Source organism: Somniosus microcephalus, chromosome 12 (genome assembly GCF_052327205.1).
Source record: "Somniosus microcephalus isolate GS21.2 chromosome 12, FLI_Smic_1.0, whole genome shotgun sequence".
Taxonomy (NCBI): Eukaryota; Metazoa; Chordata; class Chondrichthyes; order Squaliformes; family Somniosidae; genus Somniosus; species Somniosus microcephalus.
In genome coordinates, this window is record NC_140998.1 from 62245094 (window position 1) to 62269702 (window position 24609).

General features: G+C 45.7%; 1 protein-coding gene across 10 annotated transcripts in view; it reads left to right on the forward strand.

The window, feature by feature from the left end:
* mok (MOK protein kinase) overlaps window positions 1–24609 on the forward strand; it is a 187162-nt gene that overhangs the window by 28727 nt on the left and 133826 nt on the right. For all 10 annotated transcript variants that reach the window (XM_086002956.1, XM_086002957.1, XM_086002955.1 and 7 more), the window contains one exon: window positions 16791–16861. In XM_086002956.1, the coding sequence (XP_085859082.1) occupies window positions 16791–16861 (71 nt within the window). The remainder of the gene's footprint in view (window positions 1–16790; window positions 16862–24609) is intronic.

The following is a 24609-nucleotide window of genomic DNA, read 5'->3' on the forward strand; positions in this document are numbered from 1 at the left end:
TTCAGAGTAGCCGAGATCGCCACCTCCGAGGCATCACATTCAACCACGAAAGGGAGATTCTCATCAATGGAGTGAAGAGCCGCTTTCTCCAACTGTTTTTTGAGAAGGTTAAAGGCTGCAACAGCCGCTGTTTCCAGTGGAAATGATCTAGCATGCAGCAAGGGTTGGATTTTGTCCGAAAAATGAGGAATCCATTTAGCGTAGTATGCAAACAGACCGAGAGCCCGACGTAAAGAAGCTGGATTCTTAGGTGACGGGAGCTCTTGGAGCGGGCGAAGTCTTTCTGGGTCTGGCTTAATGATACCATTGCCTACGCAGTAGCCAAGGATGTTGATGGTCGGTTGCGACTCAACAGATTTGGATTCATTCAGGGTCAAATTACGGCGATGGAGGGCATCCCGAAATTTTTGGAGGTTGGAGTCGCGTTCCTGTTGATCGTGACCTGCAATGGTAATGTTATCAAGATAGGGAAAAGTGTCCCTTAGGTTTTCCTGCTTTACCAGGCCATCCATTGCCCGTTGAAAGACAGCCACTCCATTAGTAACCCCGAATGGGAGGCGACGAAATTGGTACAGCCGTCCATTAGCCTCAAAGGCTGTGTACTGCTTATCTGAGACCTTCAAGGGTAACTGATGATAGGCACTTTTTAAATCGTAAGTTGAGAACACTTTGTATTCGGCCAGTTTATTAACCATATCATCAATGCGTGGCAATGGGTAGGCGTCCAAGTCGGTATATTGATTGATGGTTTGCGAATAATCGATGCATAGTCGCTGTTTGTGAGGTTTTAGAGGGTTCTTGACAATGACGACTTGAGCCCGCCAGGGCGACGAACATGGTTCAATGATATCCTCTGCTAGAAGTCGAGAGATTTCAGCCGCAATAAAAGATTGGTCTTCCTGATTAAAGCGCCGCGATTTCGTTATTATCGGTTGGCATTGAGGCGGAATACTGGCAAATAATGAGGGTTCATCAAGTGAAGCTGCTGATAATGCACAAAATGGTAATTTAGACGGTATATTAGAAATAGTAAGTCCGGGTTTGGATCCACCAAACTCAATGGTGAGTTTCTTATGCTGTTTTTGGAAGTCCAGTCCTAAGAGGAGATCACTACATAAGTCCTTGAGCACCGAAAGTCGGGTGGAGGGATACATACGACCATGAAGTGTCATATCAACAACACAAAAGCCGGAGATTCTGGTATTAAGTGATGACTGGGCCATCGCAATTGCCTGGTCCGATGGGAAGACATGTAGTTTCAATTTCGCAACAATCTGTTCCTTAATGAAACTATCAGTACTTCCTGAGTCAATTAAGGCATCTAAGGTATGCCCTTTAATTGAAACTTTTGTGGCAGCATGAGACAGGTTCTGTGGGCAAGCAGCTGTAATTGGTGTCGTTGCACAGAGAGTGGCTAAAACTCTCGGTGTGCTTCTTCGGGAGAGAGCTCGAGAGGAAGCTTGATAGGTCCTAGCTGGAGCATCTTGATAGGCCCTAATTGGGGCAGTTCGGTAGGCCTTAGCTGGATTGGCCCTCGTAGAGGCCCTTGATAGGCAAACTTTAGCAAAGTGTCCTTTTTTCCCGCAATAACTGCAGATTGCATTGCGAGCAGGGCAGGTTTTCCTAGGGTGAAAAGCATCTCCACAAAAGAAGCATTCCTTCCTAGATTGCCAAGAGGCTGCTAAAGTGGGGTCGTCCTCCTCTTCTTCATCAGAATTATCAGAATTAGATTCCCCCATGATAGGGTTCACCTGAGACCGCTTGAATTGTCTGGTTGCAGCTACAGCAGCAGATCGAGATCTGGGCAGCTGATAGAGGTCTGCATTTCTCTTTGCCAAATCCAGTGAACAAGCTAGGTCAAAAGCTTTTTGTAGCTCAAGTGTTTTACTTTCTAGTAGACGCTGGCGTATAAATGGAGAGGCAATCCCGCAGATGAAAGCATCACGAATCATTTCTTGGCGGTACAGCTCAGCTGAGGCTGCCTGAAAGTTACAATCTACGCTGAGCCTGCGAAGTTCTTGCAGGAATTCGTCAATTGATTCCCCTGGCCCTTGTCGGGCTGTGGCCAGTAGATGTCTAGCATAGACCTCATTTGGGGTCTTGGCATACAGTTTCTTAAGTGCCCGAATCACCTCATCGTAATTATCCCATTCATCAACATATTCGAACACTTTTGGGGTCACATAATTGATAAGTATCTTCAATCTAGCAGGAGCATCCGCTTCACATTCATCCAGAAAATTCTCAAAAGTACAGTACCAATGCTTCCATACCCTGCCAGCTGCTGGTGCATTCGGGTCCAAGTCCAGACGAATAGGTCTAAGGATTTTCTCCATGATGGGTGGTTCCCTGGATCCTTAATTCCGAGTTTGTCCGAAGGTCTAGTATTCGTGAGTGTAAATACTAAGTTACTTAAATTGATGTAAGAAAAAGGAGGCTTACCATCAAGTAACTTTAAAGTAAGCTTTAAGTAACTTATAAACACACTATATACAAGAGAGGTCTTTACCATGCCTCTGGTAGAAGCCTCTTACAATACTGAACAGACCAGTATTTATACCAGTCCAACAGGAAGTGACACATGACAGGAAGTGAGGTATGTACACAGTTCATAGTTCATAGTTCACAGTTCACAGGAAGTGATGACATAACTTCCCGGAAGTTATTATTTTTATCACATCCCTATTACCCCTCTTGAACAATGGTACTACGTTAGCTGTTCTCCAGTCCTCTGGCTCCTCCCCTGTGGCCAGAGATGTTCTGAAAATTTGTGTCAGAGCCCCTGCAATCTCCTCCCTTGCCTCACACAGCTGCCTGGAATACATCCTGTCAGGGCCTGGGGATTTATCCACTTTTAAGCCCGCTAAAACCGCTAGTACCTCCTCCCTCTCAATACTAATTTGTTCAAGTATATCACAATCCCCCTGCCTGATTTCTATGCCTACATCACCCTTCTCCATAGTGAATACAGATGCAAAATATTCATTTAAAACCTCACCTACATCTTCCGGCTCTACACACAGATTGCCACTTTGGTCCCTAATGGGCCCTGCTCTTTCCTTGGTTATCCTCTTGCCCTTAATATACTTATAAAACACCTTGGGATTTTCCTTTATTTTGCCCGCCAGTGTTTTTTAATACCCCCTCTTCACTCTCCCTAATTTTTTTTAAGTACCCCCCTGCACTTTCTATACTCCTCTAGGGCTTCCACTGTTTTTAGTCCTTTGTACCTGCCAAAAGCCTCCCTTTTTTTCCTAATCCATTCTTGTATACCCCTTGACATCCAGGGTTCCCTGGGCTTGTTGGTCCCACCCTTGACCTTTACGGGAACATGTTGGCGTTGTACTCTCTCTATTTCCTTTCTGAAAGACTCCCACTGCTCTGACGTGGATTTTCCTACAAGTAGCTGATCCCAGTCCACTTTGGCCAGATCCTGCCTTATCATATTAAAATCGGCCTCCCCCCAATTTAGAACCTTTATTTCCAGTCCATTTTTGTCCTTTTCCATGACTACCTTAAATCTCACCGAATTATGGTCACTGTCACCAAAATGCTCTCCTACTGACACTTCTACCACTTGCCCGGCTACATTCCCTAGAATTAGGTCCAGTACCGCCCCCTCTCTTGTAGGACTTTCTACATGCTGGCTCAAAAAGCTCTCCTGGATGCACTTTAAGAATTCTGCACCCTCTAAGCCTTTCACACTCTGACTATCCCAGTTAATATTGGGGAAGTTGAAATCCTCTACTATTATTACCCTATTATTTCTACACTTCTCTGAGATTTGCCTACATATCTGTTCCTCTATCTCCCCCTGACTGTTTGGGGGACTATAGTACACTCCCAGCAAAGTGCTTGCCCCCTTTTTGTTTTTAAGTTCTACCCATATGGCCTCATTAGAGGAACCTGCTAAGATATCATCCCTCCTTACAGCAGTAATTGACTCCTTGATTAATATTGCAACACCCCCTCCTTTTACACCCCCCTCTGTCTCGCCTGAAGATTCTATGCCCCAGAATATTTAGCTGCCAGTCCTGCCCCTCCCTCAACCATGTCTCTGTGATAGCAACAATATCATACTCCCATGTGTTCATCAACACCTTCAATTCATCTGCCTTACTCGCAAGACTCCTTGCATTAAAATAAATGCCATCCAGCCTTGCCATACTCCCTTGTGCCGTTACATATTTGCTCTGCCTTCCAGGCTGACTTGTTTTTTCCTCTATATTTGGCTGTGCATCACCCCCTACTTTAGCTCCACTCCGTATCCCATCCCCCTGCCACGTTAGTTTAAACCGCGCCCCCCCCCCCCACCCCGCCCCCAACAGTACTCGCAAACCTCCCCGCAAGGGCGTTGGTCCTGTTCCGGTTCAGGTGCAACCCGTCCGACTTGTACAGGTCCCACCTTCCCCAGAAGCAGACCCAGTGATCCAGGAAACTAAAGCCCTCCCTCCTGCACCAACTCTTTATAGTATCTGACTGAAAACAAGGACATATAAAGTCGCCAAATCTAGTGGGAGGATAGAAGATTGGGAAGCATTTAAAAGCCAGCAAACAATAACTAAAAGATTAATTAAGAAAGGGAAGATAGATTATGAAAGTAAACTAGCAAAAAATATAAAAACAGATAGCAAGAGTTTCTACAGCTATATAAAAAGAAAAAGGGTGGCTAAAGTGAACGTTGGTCCCTTAGAGGATGGGACCGGGAAACTAGTGGTGGGGAACATGGAGATGGCAAAGATGCTGAACAAATATTTTGTATCAGTCTTTACAGTAGAGGACACTAAAAATATCCCAACACTGGACAAACAGGGGGCAATGGGGGGGGCGGGAGGAGCTAAAGACGATTAAAATCACTAAGGAGATGGTACTCAGTAAAATAATGGGACTTAAGGCAGATAAATCCCCCAGACCAGATGGCCTACATCCTAGGGTCTTGAGAGAAGTGGCGGTAGGGATTGTGGATGCATTGGTGATTATTTTCCAGAACCCCCTGGACTCAGGAAAGGTCCCGGCAGATTGGAAAATTGCTACTGTAACACCCTTATTTAAGAAGGGAAGTAGACAAAAAGCTGGAAACTATAGACCAGTTAGCCTAACATCTGTGGTTGGCAAAATGTTGGAGTCCGTTATTAAGGAAACAGTAACAGAGCATTTGGATAAACATAATTTAATAGGACAGAGTCAGCATGGTTTTATGAAGGGGAAGTCATGTTTGACAAATTTGCTCGAATTCTTTGAGGATGTAACATACAGGGTGGATAAAGATGAACCAGTGGATGTAGTGTATTTGGACTTCCAAAAGGCATTTGACAAGGTTCCACACAAAAGATTACTGATCAAGATAAGAAATCACAGGATTGGGGGTAATATACTGGCATGGGTGGAAGATTGGCTATCTAACAGAAAACAAAGAGTTGGGATAAATGATTCATTCTCGGGCTGGCAATCAGTAACTAGTGGTGTTCCACAGGGGCCAGTGCTGGGACCCCAACTCTTTACAATCTATATTAACGATTTGGAGGAAGGGACCGAGTGCAGCATATCCAAGTTTGCCGACGATACAAAGATGGGAGGGAAAGCAATGAGTGAGGATGACATAAAAAACCTGCAAAAGGACTTAGACAGGCTAAGTGAGTGGGCAGAGATTTGGCAGATGCAATATAATGTTGGAAAGTGTGAGGTTATGCACTTTGGCAGAAAAAATCAAAGAGCAAGTTATTATCTAAATGGAGAGAAACTGCAAAGTGCTACAGTACAAAGGGATCTGGGGGTCCTGGTGCATGAAACACAAAAAGTTAGTATGCAGGTGCAGCAGGTGATCAGGAAGGCCAATGGAATCTTGGCTTTTATTGCAAGGGGGATGGAGTATAAAAACAGGGAAGTCTTGCTGCAGTTATACAGGGTATTGGTGAGGCCACACCTGGAATACTGCGTGCAGTTTTGGTTTCCATATTTAAGAAAAGCTATACTTGCTCTCGAGGCGGTTCAGAGAAGGTTCACTCAGTTGATTCCGGAGATGAGGGGGTTGACGTATGAGGAAAGGTTGAGTAGGTTGGGACTCTACTCATTGGAGTTCAGAAGAATGAGAGGCGATCTTATCGAAACATATAAGATTGTGAGGGGGCTTGATCAGGTGGATGCGGGGAGGATGTTTCCACTGATGGGTGAGAGTAGAACTAGGAGGCATAATTTAAGAATAAGGGGCTGCCCTTTCAAAACTGAGATGAGGAGAAACTTTTTCACTCAGAGGGTAGTAAATCTATGGAATTTGCTACCCCAGAGAGCTGTGGAAGCTGCAACAATAAATAAATTTAAAATGGAGATAGACAGTTTCCTAGCAGATAAGGGAATTAGGGGTTACGGGGAGAGGGCAGGGAAGTGGACGTGAGCCTAGATTCGGATCAGCCATGATCCTATTGAATGACGGAGCAGGCCCGAGGGGCCGTATGGCCTACTCCTGCTCCTACTTCTTATGTTCTTATGTTCTTTAGCCACGCATTCATCTGCTCTATCCTCCTATTCCTATACTCACTAGCACGTGGCACCGGGAATAATCCAGAGATTACAACCTTTGAGGTCCTGCTTTTTAATCTGCTACCTAGCTCCCTAAATTCTTGTTGCAGGACCTCATCCCTCTTTCTACTCATGTCGTTGGTACCAATGTGAACCACGACCTCTGACTGTGCAATGATTGTCAGTGTTTTCAGCACCTCAATGCTGTCAAACACTGAGAAATCAACTGTCAAAATAAAATTGTGCGTGGTCCCTTTTAGGAAACATAGAAACATAGAAGATAGGAGCAGGAGTAGGCCATTCGGCCCCTCGAGCCTGCTCCGCCATTCAATGAGATCATGGCTGATCATCCAAATTCAGTACCCTGTTCCTGCCTTCTCTCCATATCCCTTGATCCCTTTAGCCTTAAGAAATATATCCAAGTCCTCCTTGAATACATTTAATGAATTGGCCTCTACTGCCTTCTTTGGTTGAGAATTCCACAGGTTCACCACTCTCTGGGTGAAGAAATTCCTCCTCATCTCGGTCCTAAATGGCTTACCCCTTATCCTTAGACAGTGACCCCTGGTTCTGGACTCCCCGACCATCAGGAACATCCTTCCAGCATCTAGTCTGTCTAGTCCTGTTAGAATTTTATAAGTTTCAATGAGATCCCCTCTCATTCTTCTAAACTCCAGCGAGTACAAGCCCAATCGACCCAATCTCTCCTCATACGTAATTCCTGCCATCCCAGGTATCAGCCTGGCGAATCTTCGCTGCACTCCTTCCATGGCAAGAACATCCTTCCTCAGATAAGGCGACCAAAACTGCACACAATACTCAAGGTGTGGTCTCACCAAGGCCCTGTACAACTGCAGCAAGACATCCTTGTTCCTGTACTCAAACCCTCTCGCTACGAAGGCCAACATACCATTTGCCTTCTTAACCGCCTGCTGCACCTGCATGCTTACCTTCAGCGACTGGTGCACAAGGACGCCCAGGTCTCGTTGCACTTCCCCTTCTCCCAATCTATTGCCATTCAGATAATAATCTGCCTTCCTGTTTTTGACACCAAAGTGGATAACCTCGCATTTATCCACATTAATTATATTGCATCTGCCATGCTTCTACCCAATCACCCAACCTGTCCAAATCATACTGGAGTTTCTCGGCATCCTCCTCACAGCACGCACGTCCACCCAACTTTGTGTCATCTGCAAACTTGGAGATACAGGAAACTTTGTGTTATCCGGAGGTTAAATGTCCGGCAAGCTCGAGCCACCAGCAAAAATCAGGAGCCGTTTTTTCTTTTCGTTGCTTTTTTTTTCCCCAGTCAGGCACTGCAAGGTCTGTAGCTATAGCAACAACTTCAGCTAGAGACGCTTGCAGCTGCAGCCGACTGTTTAGAAGCTGTTGCTAAGCAACAGTGTTTGTTGTCAGATACGGAGATGAAAACCTCCGTATGCTTCAACATTAGAGCTGGAGTGTCCGGCAGTTCTGAAGGAACGGCAACAGCTCGGTCCCGTCGGTGCCAGATTGCACAAAGTTTCCTGTATTACATCTAGTTCCCTCGTCCAGATCATTAATATATATTGTGAATAGCTGAGGTCCAAGGACCGATCCCTGCGGTACCCCACTAGTCACTGCCTGCCACTCGGAAAAAGAGCCGTTTATTCCAACTCTTTGCTTTCTGTCTGCCAACCAGTTCTCTATCCAAGTCAATACCTTGCCCCCAATCCCATGTGCCATAACTTTACATGCTAATCTCTTATGCGGGACCTTATCAAAAGCCTTTTGAAAGTCCAAATACACCACAACCACTGGTTCTCCCTTATCTATTTTACCAGTTACATCCTCAAAGAATTCCAGTAGATTAGTCAAGCATGATTTACCTTTTGTAAATCCATGTTGACTTTGTCCGATCCGGTCACTTTTTTCCAAGTGCTCTGCTATTACATCCTTTATAATAATGGACTCTAGCATTTTCCCCACTACCGATGTCAGGCTTATTGGTCTGTAATTCCCCGTTTTCTCTCTACCACCTTGGGGTAACATTAGCTACCCGCCAATCCATGGGTACTGTTCCAGAGTCTATCGACTTTTGGAAGATGTCCAGCAATGCATCTACTATTTCTAGGGCCACTTCCTTAAGTACCCTAGGATGTAGATTATCAGGCCCTGGGGATTTATCGGCCTTCAATCCCATCAATTTCCCTAAAACCATTTCCCTACAAATACTGATTTCTAATAGTTCCTCCTTTTCATTAGACCCTGTGTTCCCCGACATCTTTGGGAGGTTATTTGTGTCCTCCTTTGTGAAGACAGAACCAAAGTATGTATTTAATTATCTGCCATTTCTTTGTTCCCCATTATAAATTCCCCTGATTCTGACTGCAAGGGACCTACACTTGACTTCACCAATCTTTTTCTCTTCACATATCTATAAAAGCTTTTACAGTCAGTTTTTATGTTCCCTGCAAGCTTACTCTCATACTCTATTTTCCCAGACAGTGGTGGCGGTCTAGAACTCACTGCCTGAAAGGGTGGTAGTGGCAGAAACCCTCATCACATTTAAAAAGTAGTTGGATATGCACTTTGATGTAATAAAACTCTCTACGCACTTGGTTTGAGCATAAAGCAAGGCTTTAATCAACTTGTTTCAAAACATGGAGGTCTAGTTGTATCCACTAGCTCCTTGTCTTTGCAAAATGTCCTTGGCGAGCTGGGGCCGACGCCCGAGTATTTATACTCCTTGGACGGCGCCACCAGCTGGCCGTCCAGTGTTATTTCATAGGTAGTTTCTCGATGATGAGATTTATGACACACTTGAAGTGCCGTAACCTACAAGGCTATGGACCAAGAGCTGGAAAGTGTGATTAGGCTGGATAGCTCTTTTTCGGCTGGCACAGACACAATGGGCCGAATGGCCTCCTTCTGTGCTGTAAATTTCTATGATTCAAGGTCTGAAGCCAATTGCAGTGCCTCAGTCACTGGTACAGTTGAAATTGGCTAACTCAGCACAGCCCAAGATTTGAATGTGAGAGCTTTCAGGACGTGTGGCTCATTATCTCACTTCCTTAACCAGCTGAGCTATTGGGGGAGCAATTCCATTAACTGTATATATTTGCCACTAGTCTCTGTGAATGTGGTAGTAAAATCAAATATAATTGCAGCATTGAGTAGAAACTGAAAGAACTGTAAGCTGTGGACAAAAAATTTAGCCAGCAGTTTGAAAGGGTTTTAAGAGCTACACTAGCTATCGGGTTGAAAGCCAATGTGATGCGTAGGCCACCAGCTTGGGAGCTGCAGTGTGAAGCTCACTCTGTTTTAACTGCAGGGCTGCATTAATATTCCGCCAGCCAGCTAACCGCCCAAAAAGGGTGTCCACAGACAATCCGCCAGCTTGCGGCCTGTGAAGATTGGGTGGTCCAGAGGCCACCAAGTCGCCGGGGAGTTCGGGTGGGTTTTGCGGGGCAGATGTGGGTGAACCCAGAGGGTGGCAGCAGCCCAAACTTCCTTTGTGGGGCCAGGATGAGCACTCGTGTTCCTCCTGGCCCCACAAAGGTAAGTTACCTTACAGGGCACCCGCTGGGTGTCTACCAGGTTTTACTGAGTGGAGCATCCACGATGGACGCGTTAGACCATTAAAATTGCATCGGGGTCCTAATGACATCATAGGACCCGATTTACATTTATTGATGAGGCTCCTGCCGGAGCCAAGTGGGCGCATCAACCGCCCAAGAAAACAGCGGCATTAAAATAGCCGCAGGTTGGGAAACAAATTGGACGTGCACGGCTTGGATTTTACTTCCTGCTCCACCTAGTTTCTGATGGATGGAGGAAGTTAAAATTTCCCCTAACATCTTGACAAACCTTGTATACTTTTGGGGGAAATTGGCAGATATGCCATTTGGGATGTTAAGATGGTAGAAACCTGTTCTTCATATTTACAGGGTCAGGCCCACTAGAAAATTTGAACATCCTATTGTGGGCATCTTAGCTACTGTGATTAGTAGTAAGTGATTAGTGGGAGACAATTACGGACCATCATCATCACTTTCTTAATTTGGTTGCTCAGTAATGGCCAGGGACACTGATTTATAGTAATTGAATAACTAAAATTCCATTTTAATTAGGAAATCCTGGAATTCTATCCAGCGTTTTGGGGATTGCTTTTGCAGTTCCCTTTGTTTTTCTGTGAGAATAAAAAGCCAGTGATCTTGATAACATTTAAAATTGATTAAAGTCTGATGTTTGAAGTTATTGTCGCATAATAACGACAATAATAACTTGCATTTATATAGCGCTTTTAACGTATAAAAACGTCCCAAGATCCTTCGCAGAGGTGTAATCAGACGCTGAGCCAAAGGAGGAGAGATTATGAGGGACCAAAAACTTATTCAGAGAGGTAGGTTTTAAGGAGTGTCAAAGGAGGAGAGGAAAGTGGCAGAGGCAGAGAGGTTTGAGGAAGGAAGTCCAGAGCGTGGGGCCGGGATGACTGAAGGCATGGCCGCCATCGGTGAGGCAAACGTGGGGTGGGGGGTACAACAACAAATTGCATTTGATAGCGCCTTGAACGCTGTAAACCGTCCCAAGACGCTTCACAGGAGTGTTATCAAACAAAATTTGACACCGAGCCACATCAGGAGATATTAGGACAGATGACCAAAAACTTGGTCGAAGAGGTAGGTTTTAAGGACCGTCTTAAAGGAGGAGAGAGAGGCAGAGAGGTTTAGGGAAGGGAATTCCAGAGTTTAGGGCCTAGGCATCTGAAAGCACGGCTGCCAATAGTGGAGCGATTAAAATAGGGGATGCACAAGAGGCCAGAATTGGAGGAGGGCAGATATCTCGGAGGGTTGTAGGGCTGGAGGAGATTACAGAGAGAGGTAGGGTGAGGCCATGGAGAGATTTGAAAACAAGGATAAGAATTTTAAAATTGAGGCGTTGCCGGACCAGGAGCAAATGGGTGAATGGGTCTTGCTGCGAGTTAGGATACGGGCAGCAGAGTTTTGGATAAGCCAGGGAGAAGCAGGCCCCGGGACGTCGGTACCATGGCGGCTGAAGATTGTCGGGCAGGAGTGCGGGAAAGGCGGAGCGAGGCGAGAGCGGACCCTATTGTGATGGCGCCGATGAAGATGGCTGCCGTCCTTGCGGGCTCCGTGCGTACCAGGCAGCTAAGTGTCCTTTGCTGATTGGTGCGCTCGGCTCGTTAAGAAAAAAGCATTTCACTGACTGGATTTCACTTGTTGTATTTGGTTATGTGACAAATAAAATTGAAATTGAAATTGTTTATGGAGGGTGGAAGATGGGGGGCCGGCCAGGAGAGCATTGGAATAGTCAAGTCTAGAGAACAAAGGCATGGACGAGGGTTTCAGATAAGCCGAGGCAGGGGCGGAGCCGGGCGATGTTATAGAGGTGGAAGTAGGCAGTCAAAAGGACAGAGTCAGAAGAACGGCGAGTTCGGAAAGGGGTTGGAGGAGTTTACAGTGATGGGGAGCATCATGGCTATGAAGAGATTTAAACAATAAGAGATGAGAACTTTAAATTTGAGGTGTTGCGGGACTGCAAATCAATGTAGTCAACAAGGACAGAGGTGATGGGCAAGCCAAACGGTGTGGGATAGGATATTGGCCGAAGAGTTTTGGATGAGCTGAAGTTTATGGAGGAGGAGGATGGGAGACTCGGCAGGAAAACATTGGAATAGAACATAACAAACTGTTGTTACAGCACTCAGTGTGAATTTAGGAATGTGACAATATACTAATGAATTTAATTTACAAGTGTGAAAGGGAAAGATCCTTTTTGCCTACAGTGATTCTGAGTTATTTTGTTTTACATTTAAATCAGTAATGCATCATCATGAGTGCAGTATCCCACATCTAATCTTTGTGACTCAGATCTGACCATTTGGGAGGTGTGATTGAGGTTTTTAATTCTCTTGTTTTAATATTCTTTACAAAATTGCTTTTTTAACATTACTGTTCTTCCTTTGCTTCTTGTTTCCTGCACCAATGTATGGCAGAGAAACGGACGGATAATTTTGACTGTTACGACTAGCAGTAGATGATTAATGGGAGGCCGATGTTGCTCTTGAGCCAGTCACTAGGAAGTGCAAGAGCTGCAAGGATTACTCACCAACTAGGCTTCTCTCTTCCTGTATAAACAAAAAAATACTACACGTGCTCGAAATTTAAAAATAAAAACAGAAAAACCTGGAAATACTCAGCATTTTAGGTAACATCTGTGGAAAAGCAGAAGTCAGTCGATGTTTCAGGTCTTAAAACCCTTCCTCAGGACTGGGAGATATTACAGATGAACAGCAGTTAAAAAGATGATTAAAAGACAGACGTAATTTTAACAGGAGGCCTAATGAGAGAAATCAGACATATACGATACACAAAGAATGTGTGATAGCTTAAGTGGGATAAGTAGAAAGGGAAGCATCAAAAATCGGCAAGGCTCCACCAAGGTTGCATACCACCCCACCAGTAGTGTTCTGATGGGGTGGTCTGCACCCTTGGTATTGTCCTTTTTTTTTCTTCTTCCAGACTCCCAGGACACCGGACACTGCTGGTTTTTCACGCTTTCTTTTCTAAGTATCTCTCTTTAACTATTCACACACTCTCTGTGTCTCGTATTTGTCTTTTATTTCTTTGATCTCTCAATCGGTTCTCCTGTTGTCTTCTGCTAATATCACGTTTGCCAGTTAACCCTCTCTTGTTCTCCACTCAAGCACTTTACAGATTACTCTATTTCTTTTCCTGTTTTTTTTTTCACATTTCCCTTCTGCTTACTCATGTTCTGTTCCTGTTTAAATGTTGTTCATCTATGCTACCTTAGTCCTAAGGAAGGGTCTTAAGATGTGAACTGTCGACTGACTTCTGTTTTTTCACAGAAAAATCTTGAGTATTTCCAGCTTTTTCTGTTTTTGTTCTCTTTTTCCTGTGGAGATGTACCTCGCATTCCTTCTGGATATATTTGTGAAACATTTTTTTTAACACGACACCAGTTTCTATACCAAATTACTGCTGATGTGAGAATTGACATTCAGTGAAGGTCTGTGAATTTTTAAACACTCAGCTACAATCTGACACAAGTTGCACTTTAAAAAAATTTGTTTATGGGATGTGGGCGTCGCTGGCAAGGCCAACATTTATTGCCCATCCCTAATTGCCCTTGAGAAGGTGGTGGTGAGCTGCCTTCTTGAACCGTTGCAGCCTGTGTGGTGAAGGTACTCCCACAGTGCTGTTAGGTAGGGAGTTCCAGGATTATGACCCAGCGACGATGAAGGATCGGCGATATACTTCTAAGTCAGGATGGTGTGTGACTTTGAGGGGAACTTGGAGCTGGTGGTGTTCCCAAGCGCCTGCTGCCCTTGTCCTTCTAGGTGGAAGAGGTCGTCGGTTTGGGAGGTTCTGCCGAAGACGCCTTGGTGAGTTGCTGCAGTGCATCTTGTAGATGTTACACACTGCAGCCACGGTACGCCGGTGTTGGAGGGAGTGAATGTTTAAGCTGGTGGATGGGGTGCTAATCAAACGGACTGCTTTGTCCTGGATGGTGTCAAGCTTCTTGCATGTTGTTGGTGCTGCACTCATCTAGGCAAGTGGAGAGTATTCCATCACATTCCTTACTTGTGCCTTGTAGATGGTAGAAAGGCTTTGGGGAGTCAGGAGGTGTGACACTCGCCGCAGAATACCTAGCCTCTGACTTGCTCTTGTTGCCACAGTATTTATGTGGCTGGTCCAGTTAAGTTTCTGGTCAATGGTGACCCCCAGGATGTTGATGGTGGGGGATTCGGCAATGGTAATACTGTTGAATGTCAAGGGGAGGTGGTTAGACTCTTGCTTGTTGGAGATAGTTATTGCCTGGCACTTGTGTGGCGCGAAGATTACCTGCCACTTATCAGCCCAAACCTGAACGTCGTCCAGGTCTTGTTGCATGCGGGCATGGACTGCTTCATTATCTGTGGAGTTGTGAATGGCGCTGAACACTGTACAGTCATCAGCGAACATCCCACTTCTGACCTTATGTTGGAGGGAAGGTCATTGATGAAGTAGCTGAAAATGGTTGGGCCTAGGACACTGCCCTGAGGAACTCCTGCAGCGATGTCCTGGGGCTGTGATGATTGGCCTTCAACCACCACAATCATCGTCCTTTGTGCTAGGTATGACTCCAGCCAGTGGAACGTTTTCCCCCTGATTCCCATTGACTTCAGTTTTACTAGGGCTCCTTAATGCCACACTCGGTCAAATGCTGCCTTGATGTCAAGGGCAGTCACTCTCACCTCACCTCTAGAATTCAGCTCCTTTGTCCATGTTTGGACCAAGGCTGTAATGAGGTCGGGAGCCGAGTGGTCTTGGCGGAACCCAAACTGGGCCTCACTGAGCAGGTTATTGGTAAGTAAGTACCGCTTGATAGCACTGTCGATGACATCTTCCATCACTTTGCTGAGGATTGAGAGTAGACTGATGGGACGATAATTGGCCGGGTTGGATTTGTCCTACTTTTTGTGGACAGGACATACCTGGGTAGTTTTCCACATTGTCGGATAGATGCCAGTGTTGTAACTGTACTGGAACAGCTTGGCTAGAGGTGTGGCTAGTTCTGGAGCACGAGTCTTCAGCAGGATAGCCGGGATGTTGTTGGGGCCCATAGCCTTTGCTGCATCCAGTGCGCTCAGCCGTTTCTTGATATCACGTGGAGTGACTCGAATTGGCTGAAGACTGGCTTCTGTGATGGTGGGGACCCCGAGAGTAGGCCGATATGGATCATCCACTCGGCACTTCTGGCTGAAGATGGTTGCAAATGCTTCAGCCTTGTCTTTTGCACTCACGTGCTGTGCTCCACCATCATTGAGGATGGGGATATTCATGGAACCTCCTCCTCCCGTTAGTTGTTTAATGGTCCACCACCATTCACGACTGGATGTGGCAGGACTGCAGAGCTTTGATCTGATCCGTTGATTATGGGATCGCTTAGCCCTGTCTTTAGCATGCTGCTTCCTCTTTTTAGTGTGCATGTAGTCCTGTGTTGCAGCTTCCCCAGGTTGGCACCTCATTTTTAGGTACGCCTGGTGCTGCTCCTGGCATTCTCTTCTACACTCCTTTTTGAACCAAGGTTGGTCCCTTGGCTTGGTGGTAATGGCAGAGTGAGGGCTATGCCGGGCCATGAGGTTACAGATTGAGGTGGAATACCATTCTGCTGCTGCTGATGGCCCACAGCGCCTCATGGATGCCCAGTTTTGAGCTGCTAGATCTGTTCTGAATCTATCCTATATAGCACGATGGTAGTGCCACACAACACGATGGAGGGTGTCCTCAGTGTGAAGACAGGACTTCATCTCCATAATGACCACTGCTACCAGTGCTGTCATGGACAGATGCATCTGCGACAGGTAGATTGGCGAGGACAAGGTCAAGTAGGTTTTTCCCTTGTGTTGGTTCTCTCACCACCTGTCGCAGGCCCAGACTGGCAGTTATGTCCTTCAGGACTCAGCCAGTTCGGTCAGTAGTGGTGCTGCCGAGCCAGTCTTGGTGATGGACATTGAAGTCCCCCACGCAGAGTACATTCTGTGCCCTTGCTACTCTCAGTGCTCCATCAAGTGGTGTTCAACATGGAGGAGTACTGATTCATCAGCTGAAGGAGGGCGGTAGGTGGTAATCAGCAGGAGGTTTCCTTGCCCATGCTTGACCTGAAGCCATGAGACTTCATGGGGTCCGGAATCAATGTTGTGAACTCCCAGGGCTACTCCTTCCCGACTGTATACCATTGTGCCACCACCCCTGGTGGGTCTGTCCTGCCGATGGGACAGGACATACCCAGGGATGGTGATGGAGGAGTTTGGGACATTTGTTGAAAAGTTTGATTCTGTGAGTATGACTATGTCAGGCTGTTGCTTGACTAGTCTGTGGGACAGCTCTCCCAATTTTGGCACAAGTCCCCAGATGTTGGTGAGTAGGACTTTGCTGGGTCAACTGGGCTGGGTGTGCCGTTGCCATGTCTGTAGCTGGTGCCGAGGTCGATGCCGGGTGGCCCGTCTGGTTTCAATCTTATAGTGTTTCGTAGCGGTTAGTTACAACTGAGTGATTTGCTAGGCTATTTCAGAGGGCAGTTAAGAGTCAACCACACTCACTACAAAATTTAATTTAAAGTAGAAAATGGAACACTGAGGAAAAGCATCTTTTTAAAATTGGGTTCATAAATGTTTTTTATTTAAAAGTGTTTTAATGTTTTTCTATGATGTCTGAATAAATATAAGTAACTGGTTTTGTTTCTCCTTGTCTGTTTCATTCCAGTGATAAAAAGTCTGGGTCTCTTGCTCTAATATGTGAACTCATGGACATGAATATCTATGAGCTTATACGAGGTCAGTACTATTATTCTATCTGACTTTCAATAAATTGCTTGTTGCTTACAACTTGTTCAGTAATAGAACAATCATATCAAACTTATTTTTATTGCATACCTTTTGCTACAAAACTCTTTTATAATTCCTTAAGAAGGCATTATCTAGAGGAGTAGTGTAACTGAGAAGCTTGTATATCTGTATAATTAAAATCTATGTCTGCACAGACTTCCTGTGTCAACAGTTTTTTCATTATAAATTTCTATGCCCATATTTATAATGGAAACTGTTTATGTAAACTTATCATGATATAATTATACCCTCGTGTCAATTGTGCCTCTGTAGCACCTCAGGAGTCTAAAAAGATGGTTAAACATAAAGTGAGAGGAAATTCCATTAAAAATGAGTTGAACTGTCTGTACAGCAATGTACACAGTGTCTGTAATAAAACCGGGGAGCTGGAGGCAATCATGCATTGCGAGGAACCAGACATAGTAGGGATTACTGAGACATGGCTACAGAAAAATCAGGACTGGGAATTAAACATTGCAGGGTATAACATATTTAGAAAAGATAGAGAGGGAAAAAGGGGAGGTGGAGTAGCTGTATTTATTAGGGATAACATAATGGCAGTAGAAAAAAGTGACACAGCTATCAGCAAGACAAAAATAGAATCTGTATGAATAGAGATAAAAGATAATGAAGGATCAATCACACTAATAGGTGTAGTCACAAGACCACCTAATGGAAGGGAGGTGGAGGAAGAAATATGCAGACAAATTAGGGAAATGAGTAAAAAACATAGAATAATAATCATGGGAGATTTCAACTACCCAGATATTAATTGGGCAGAAGAGGTAGGTAAAGGGGATAAGGGAATGGAGTTCCTACAATGTGTACAGGACTCCTTTCTAACCCAATATGTAAAAAGCCCAACAAGGGAGGATTCACTATCGGATCTATTAATGGGGAATGAACCAGAGCAGATAAGAGAAGTAAAAGTAGGGGAACATCTAGGCAATAGTGACCATAATATAATACTCTTTAAGATGATAATTCAGAAGGACATAAGTATGATGAAAACCAGGTTAATAGATTGGAGAAAAGCTGATTTTGAGGGGCTAAGAATAGAACTTGGGAAAATAAAATGGGCAACAACATTGGTAAACAACGATGTAGAACAGCAATGGGAAACATTTAAAATGGTGTTCAACAGAATGCAGAAACAATATATTCCGCTAAAAGGAAAGAACAAACTAAATACTAATGAGACTCCATGGATGAATAAAGCCATAAGGGAACAATTGAGGGTAAGGAAAGAGGCATACATTAAGTACATGGACAGCAGGGGAGTGCATGATAAGGGAGAATACGAAGAATTTGGAGAGAAGTCAAAAAAACAATTAGGAAGGCAAAGAGGAACTAGGAAATTAAATTATCAAGGAACATAAAACAAAATAGTAAAATATTTTCCAGGCACATCAATAAAAAAAGGAATAACAACAGAAAATGCTGGAAATTCCAGCATTTTCTGTTGTTATTTCAGATTTCCAGCATCTGCAGTATTTTGCAATTATATTAATAAAAAAAGGAAGGTTGGGATGGGAATAGGGCCATTAAGGGATAGACAGGATAATACCACAGGTAACGATAGAGAGATGGCAGAAATATTAAATAATTATTTTGCTTCAGTGTTTACCAGGGAGATAGAACAGGTGGACATGACATTGGATGATGAGATTAGTAATGAGATAAGTGCATTTAAAATAAAAAGAGGGGATACATGAAATAAACTAATCAAACTCAAAGAGGATAAAACCCCTGGTCTGGATGGATTGCATCCACGCATTTTTAAAAAACCTAGGGAAGAGATAGCAGAAGCATTACCACACATATTTAATAATTTGTTAGAAAAAGGTTTAGTACCAGAAGACTGGCGGATAGCTAACGAATTACCTATATTCAAGAAGGGGGATAGAACATGTCCAGGGAATTATAGACCAGTCAGCTTAACATCGGTGGTAGGAAAATAATGGAATTTCTACTAAAGGAGAAAATAGAAGAACATCTAGAAACCAAAAATATAATAAGGAATAGTCAGCATGGATTTCAAAAGGGAAAGTATTTGTTTGACCAACCTCATTGAATTTTTTGAAGAGGTAACAGAGAGATTAGACAATGGTAATGTAGTAGATGTAATTTATCTAGATTTTCAAAAGGTCTTTGATAAGGTACCCCATAATAGACTGATGAACAAGGTTAGAGAATGTGGAGTCAGGGGATAAGTAGCAGAATGGATAGCTAGCTGTATTCAAGACAGAAAGCAGAGAGCTGGGGTAAAGGGTAGCTATTCACAGTAGCAGAAGGTGGGTAGTGGTGTTCCACAAGGATCAGTGCTGGGACCACTGTTCTTCACAAATTACAGTAACGATTTAGACTTTGGAATCAAAACACAATTTCTAAATTTGCAGATGACACCAGATTGGGGGGATAGTTAATACTGAGGAGGACTGCAACAAATTACAGGAGGACATTAATAAACTTGCAGAATGGGCATATAATTGGCAAATGAAGTTCAACACAGATAAATGTGAGGTATTACATTTTGGTAGGAAGAATAGGGAGATCACTTATTACTTGGAGGGTGCAAGTCTAGGTGGGGTAGAGGAACAAAGGGATCTGGGAGTACAAATACCCAAATCACTAGAAGTTGTGATACAAGTTAGCAAGGCCATAAAAAAGCAAACCAAGCACTAGGGTTTATTTCTAGAGGGATAGAATTGAAAAATAGGGAAGTTATGCTAAAACTGTTTCGAACCTTGGTTAGACCTCACTTAGACTATTGCGTACAGTTCTGGTCGCCATATTATAAAAAGGATATAAAGGCACTGGAGAGGGTGCAGAGAAGATTTACAAGGATGATACCAGAAATGCGAGGATATACATATCGGGAAAGGATGAACAGGCTGGGTCTCTTTTCTCTTGAAAAAAGAAGGCTGAGGGGTGACCTAATAGAGGTCTTCAAAATTATGAAAGGTTTTGATAGATTGGATACAGAGAGAATGTTTCCACTTGTGGGGAAGAGCATAACGAAAGGCCATCAATATAAGATAGTCACCAAGAAATCCAATAGGGAATTCAGAAGAAACTTCTTTACCCAAAGAGTGGTGAGAATGTGGAACTCGCTACCACAGGGAGTGGTTGAAGGGATAGTATAGATGCATTTAAGGGGAGGCTGGACAATCATGAGGGAGAAGGGAATAGAGGGTTATGCTGATAGATTTAGATGAAGAAAGACGGGAGGAGGCTCGAGTGGAGCATAAACGCCGGCATGGACTGGTTTGGCCGAATGGCCTGTTTCTGTGTCATATATCCTATGTAATCCTATGTAGTTTGACATTTCCTAGCTCATTGTACTGCAGAGAAACCCCTATGCTGTTCCCAAATTACCATAACTTTTATCAAAGAATTATGTAAAAATGAGGAAAGTACATATGACTTTAAAATGTGGCTGAATTACATCTGCATGCCCTGGTCCAATTATCTCAACCCTCTAACCCCGCTTCCCCAGAACACTACACTTGGTCTTCACCACCCCACGAGTTACGACATGGGAGATTGACGAGTACTTTTTTTAGTTTTAGAAATAAATGGCAATGGTATCGGGGCTATTGCTACTGAGTTTAACAAATGAAATTTGGTTAGTACTGGTTTGAAGAGGGAGCTCCTGATCAGTGTGGAACAATTTGTTTCTTGATTCATTCTTATGTGGTGTCAATACAGGATTAATGATGCCCTGAAGTCGATTTTTAAACTGATTATATTGATGGATTATCTGCAACTGCTCAAAGTTTTAAATGTTCAACATTTAAAACAATTAGGGGGAAAAATGTGGTTGGTTTGCACCTCCCGTTAGCGCCGCGCAAAAGTTTACCGCCCCGATCTCTTGCGCCTGCAGGCCGTGACGTCAGTCAAGCGTGCAACGCCCTGGTTGCGCCCCGGACCGGATATTGAGTAGCGCCCCCCTCCTTTCCGTCTGGCGCAAGCAACGACAGGGAGACTGGAACGTTTCCCAGTCGGTGAGGGGCTGGGGGGGCGCTATTTAAAGGTGCCCTCTTCCTGGCTTTTTCTGTGGTAGACATTTTTGCACCACTCATTCTGACAGAGAGAGAGAGAGATTCTGAGAGAGAGATAGAGAGACTTCTGCATAGAGTCAACGCTGTGTGAAGTAGCTTTGGCTACTGAGCATCACTTTGCAGGTACTTTTGGATTTGACCTTCATTACTTCGATTGCCAAGAGACTATGGGGGCTGCACTGATTTGGGGCGTTGTCCTGCGCCTGCAGAATTGGAGGCAACAGACGCAGAGAGAGAGTGGCAATCATGGCCAGACAGAGGAGGGCCAACAGGCCTCTGCACAGGAGACCTTACCCTTCAGGGTATTCCGGGAACAATTCTCCTATATTAATTTGTCTGAGGAGCAGTCTGGGCTTCATCAAGGAGGTGGTCACTGAGCTCTGCCACCTGCTGCAGCCAGATCTGCAGCCTTAACTGAGCTCTGTCAGTGGCAGTGAAGGTCACAGTGGCTCTGAATTTTTATGCCACCGGCTCCTTTCAAGCAGCTACTGGGGACATCGCCAATATCTCCCAGTTTGTGGTCCATTGCTGTACCCGTCAGGTCACAAATGCCCTCTATAAAAGGAGACGCCAGTACATCACTTTCCCAATGATCCGGGCCAAACGGCATGAACGCGCATTGGACTTTGCGAGGATAGTGGGCTTCCCCATGGTGCAGGGCGCCATTGACTGCACGCATGTGGCATTGCGGGCACCGCATGAGAATGCAGAGGTTTTCCGAAATCGCCAGGGCTTCCACTCCTTAAATGTCCAGTTGGTCTGTGACCACAGACAGCTGATACTCGCTGTCAATGCCCACTATCCTGGCAGCAGCCACGATGCTTTCATCCTGCGCCAGACTGGTGTGCCAGAACTTTTCCAGGCACCGCATCAGCCAAGTGGGTTGGCTCCTCGGGGACAAGGATTATCCACTCTGCAACTGGCTGATGACACCGTTCCGTAACCCCAACACCCCTACTGAGCTGTGGTACAACGAGAGCCATCTCACCACCAGGAACATCATTGAGCAGATGATCGGTGTGCTCAAGAAACGGTTCCGCTGTCTGGACCACTCAGGAGGAGCCCTGCAGTACTCGCCTGAGTGTGTCTCCCTCTTCATAGTTGTGTGCTGCATGCTGCATAACCTTGCACTCCTCAGAGCCCAGCCAATGCTACCAGGCCTTGGAGCACCACTGGAAGAGGAGGATGATCAGCAGCAGCACCAAGGTGGGAGAGAGGCCCACAATGTTGAAACTGTAAGGGCCGTCCGTCAACGACTGATAACAAGCCGCTTCTGGGCCCCTACTGAGGAAATGGCTTCTGGCATGGAGAACAACATGAATGAAAGCAGCCTGCAACCCCAAAGCCGGCCAAGGCAGCAATGATTCCAAAGGCCAAACCTATACATTTTGAATACAAAAACTTTTTTTATTTTACAAACTCTGTGTGTGTCATTTCTTCATGACAAACTAATAGAAACAAACACAAAAAATCATTAATTAACATAACTGGTTCTCACAACCTAGAGATAATGTCCAAAACACTAAACAAAAGTTTGAACACGAACCTCAGCCTTTAATAAAAAAATTCCCAACATTTCGTCACACCTCCTACTTTTTGCCCTTCGAGGGTGATCTTCCCTTGCGCACTTCCCCCCTTCCCCCCCTACTGCTCCTCCGTAATGGGGTCCCAGTGGCTGCAGCAAGGCTGGTGGAAGGCTGCTGATTGTCAGAACCTGAGACTACAGATGCCCTTGAAGGACGGCCTCGACCAGCTCTGGGCCTGGAGGGCCCGGCTGCAGACTGCACCAACTCTGCATGGGTGGCAGCCGTCTGGGCTACAGGCGGTGGCAAGTGCAATGGGGAAGTGGCAGTGGTGGCAGTAGGAATGTTGTCATCTTGAGAGAGGACAGCAACTCCCTGCTCGACCGACACACTGGCACTCCCACGGGGCAGCACCTCAGCATCCGCAGCAATCTGCTGGAGCACAGACTGCTGGCCTGCTGCGGCGCGGTGAGAGCCCTGGGGAAATATGTCCGAACCAACGACAATGGCAGCAGTCAGTGCTTGCGTGGCCTCAATCTGAGTCTGCATGAGACCAGTCTGAGATTGGATCACAGCAGTCAGTGACTGAATTGCAGCACTAAGCATTTGCGTGGCATCCGCCTGTGCTACAACGTAGTGCTGCACACTCCTTGCCAGTGCATCAATGCATTCGGGCACCCTTCCCACTGCACCCATGAGCTGAGTGTACATGTCCACTGCCTGGGTGTTCATTTCAGCGATGAGCCACTCCTCCTCTGCGTCCAGTGCAGCAGGATTCGCCGGCCATTCTCCCTCCGGGGAGAAGGCCCCCAAGCTTCCCTAACCACATCGCGTTGCTGCAGCCCGCTGGGTCCCAAAGCTTCACCCTCAGCAGACCCTTGCCCCCGCTCTCCTCCAGGGAAGATGTGACCCCAGTGTGGGCATGGGCTTCCTCGGGAGAGGGTGGCGCTGATGCTCCAGCTTCCTCTTCCTCCTCGCCTGCGGCTTCGCTCCCACTGGCAGCTTGAGGGCCCATCTCCTCAGCTGGTGAATCACCATCTGAAAGCAGGGAGGTACAAAAGTGGCTTTAGCGTCAGGACAGGGGGGCAGTAAGGGAGGAAGGAGTGGAGCGATTTTGTAAGTTGGATTGAAAGTGTCAGAGGCTGGTGTTGTGATGGACAAGTGGAATGAGAGAGGAGAGAAAGCTGATGAGCTTACCATTGTTGTCCCGAATGGGGTCGACCTCTCCGGGGTGAAGGGATCGATCATCTGGCTTGCCACAATCCTGTGGATGCGTGCGTCAAGATCACTGAGGGGTTGCAGCTGTCCCTCCAACCGTCCGTTGCTGTTGTCTCCGGTTATGAGATAGCTTGGCCTGCAAGAAAAAGGACGGCATCTGAGTAAATATACAGCCATGGTCTTGCCTGATGTGCCTCCCATAATTGAATACCCCTTAATGTATGCAGCCATGGTCTTGCCTGATGTGCCTCCCATAGTTGAATAGCCCTTACTATATGCAAGGTGTGGAATGCGCGTGTGTGTTTCATGAGAGGGCCATAGGTGTTGGATGAGTGTTGGGCATTGGGGCTTTAAGACCCTCTGGCCATAGAGTGAGGTTGAAATGAAGGGAGAGGTATTGAAAAAAAGCCACTCACCCTGACGACCCGAGTGAGGTCGTTGAACTTCTTGCGACATTGAGTATGGGTCCTGGGCACCATGCTCCTGGAGGAGACGTGCTGAGCCACCTCCCTCCACACTCTTCTGTAGTCACGCGGCAAAGGCCTCCTGCCACTCTCAGGGTAGAGTATAGATTTTCTGCGCGCCAACTAGAGCCTCCAAGGCCCGCTCACTGAAGCGCTGAGCTCGCTCTCTCGCCCTCTCCATAGTCTTTGGCTGGAAAATGTAGTCACAGGTCTCTCCAGGCTTGAGATTCAAGGCTCCAATGAGCAGGGTGTGGCTGGAGAGCAAGATCGACCCTCCACTTTAAGAACTGGCTGGTGCCAGTGTGTCTGTGTTCCATCGCTAACTGACATCACCTGCACTGCGCCCATGCTCTGAGTTAGCGCCTTGCTCCTCGGCCTTTGTGCCTTAAGACAGGTGTGCAGCGCCTGATTTCGCGCTCCAATCACCT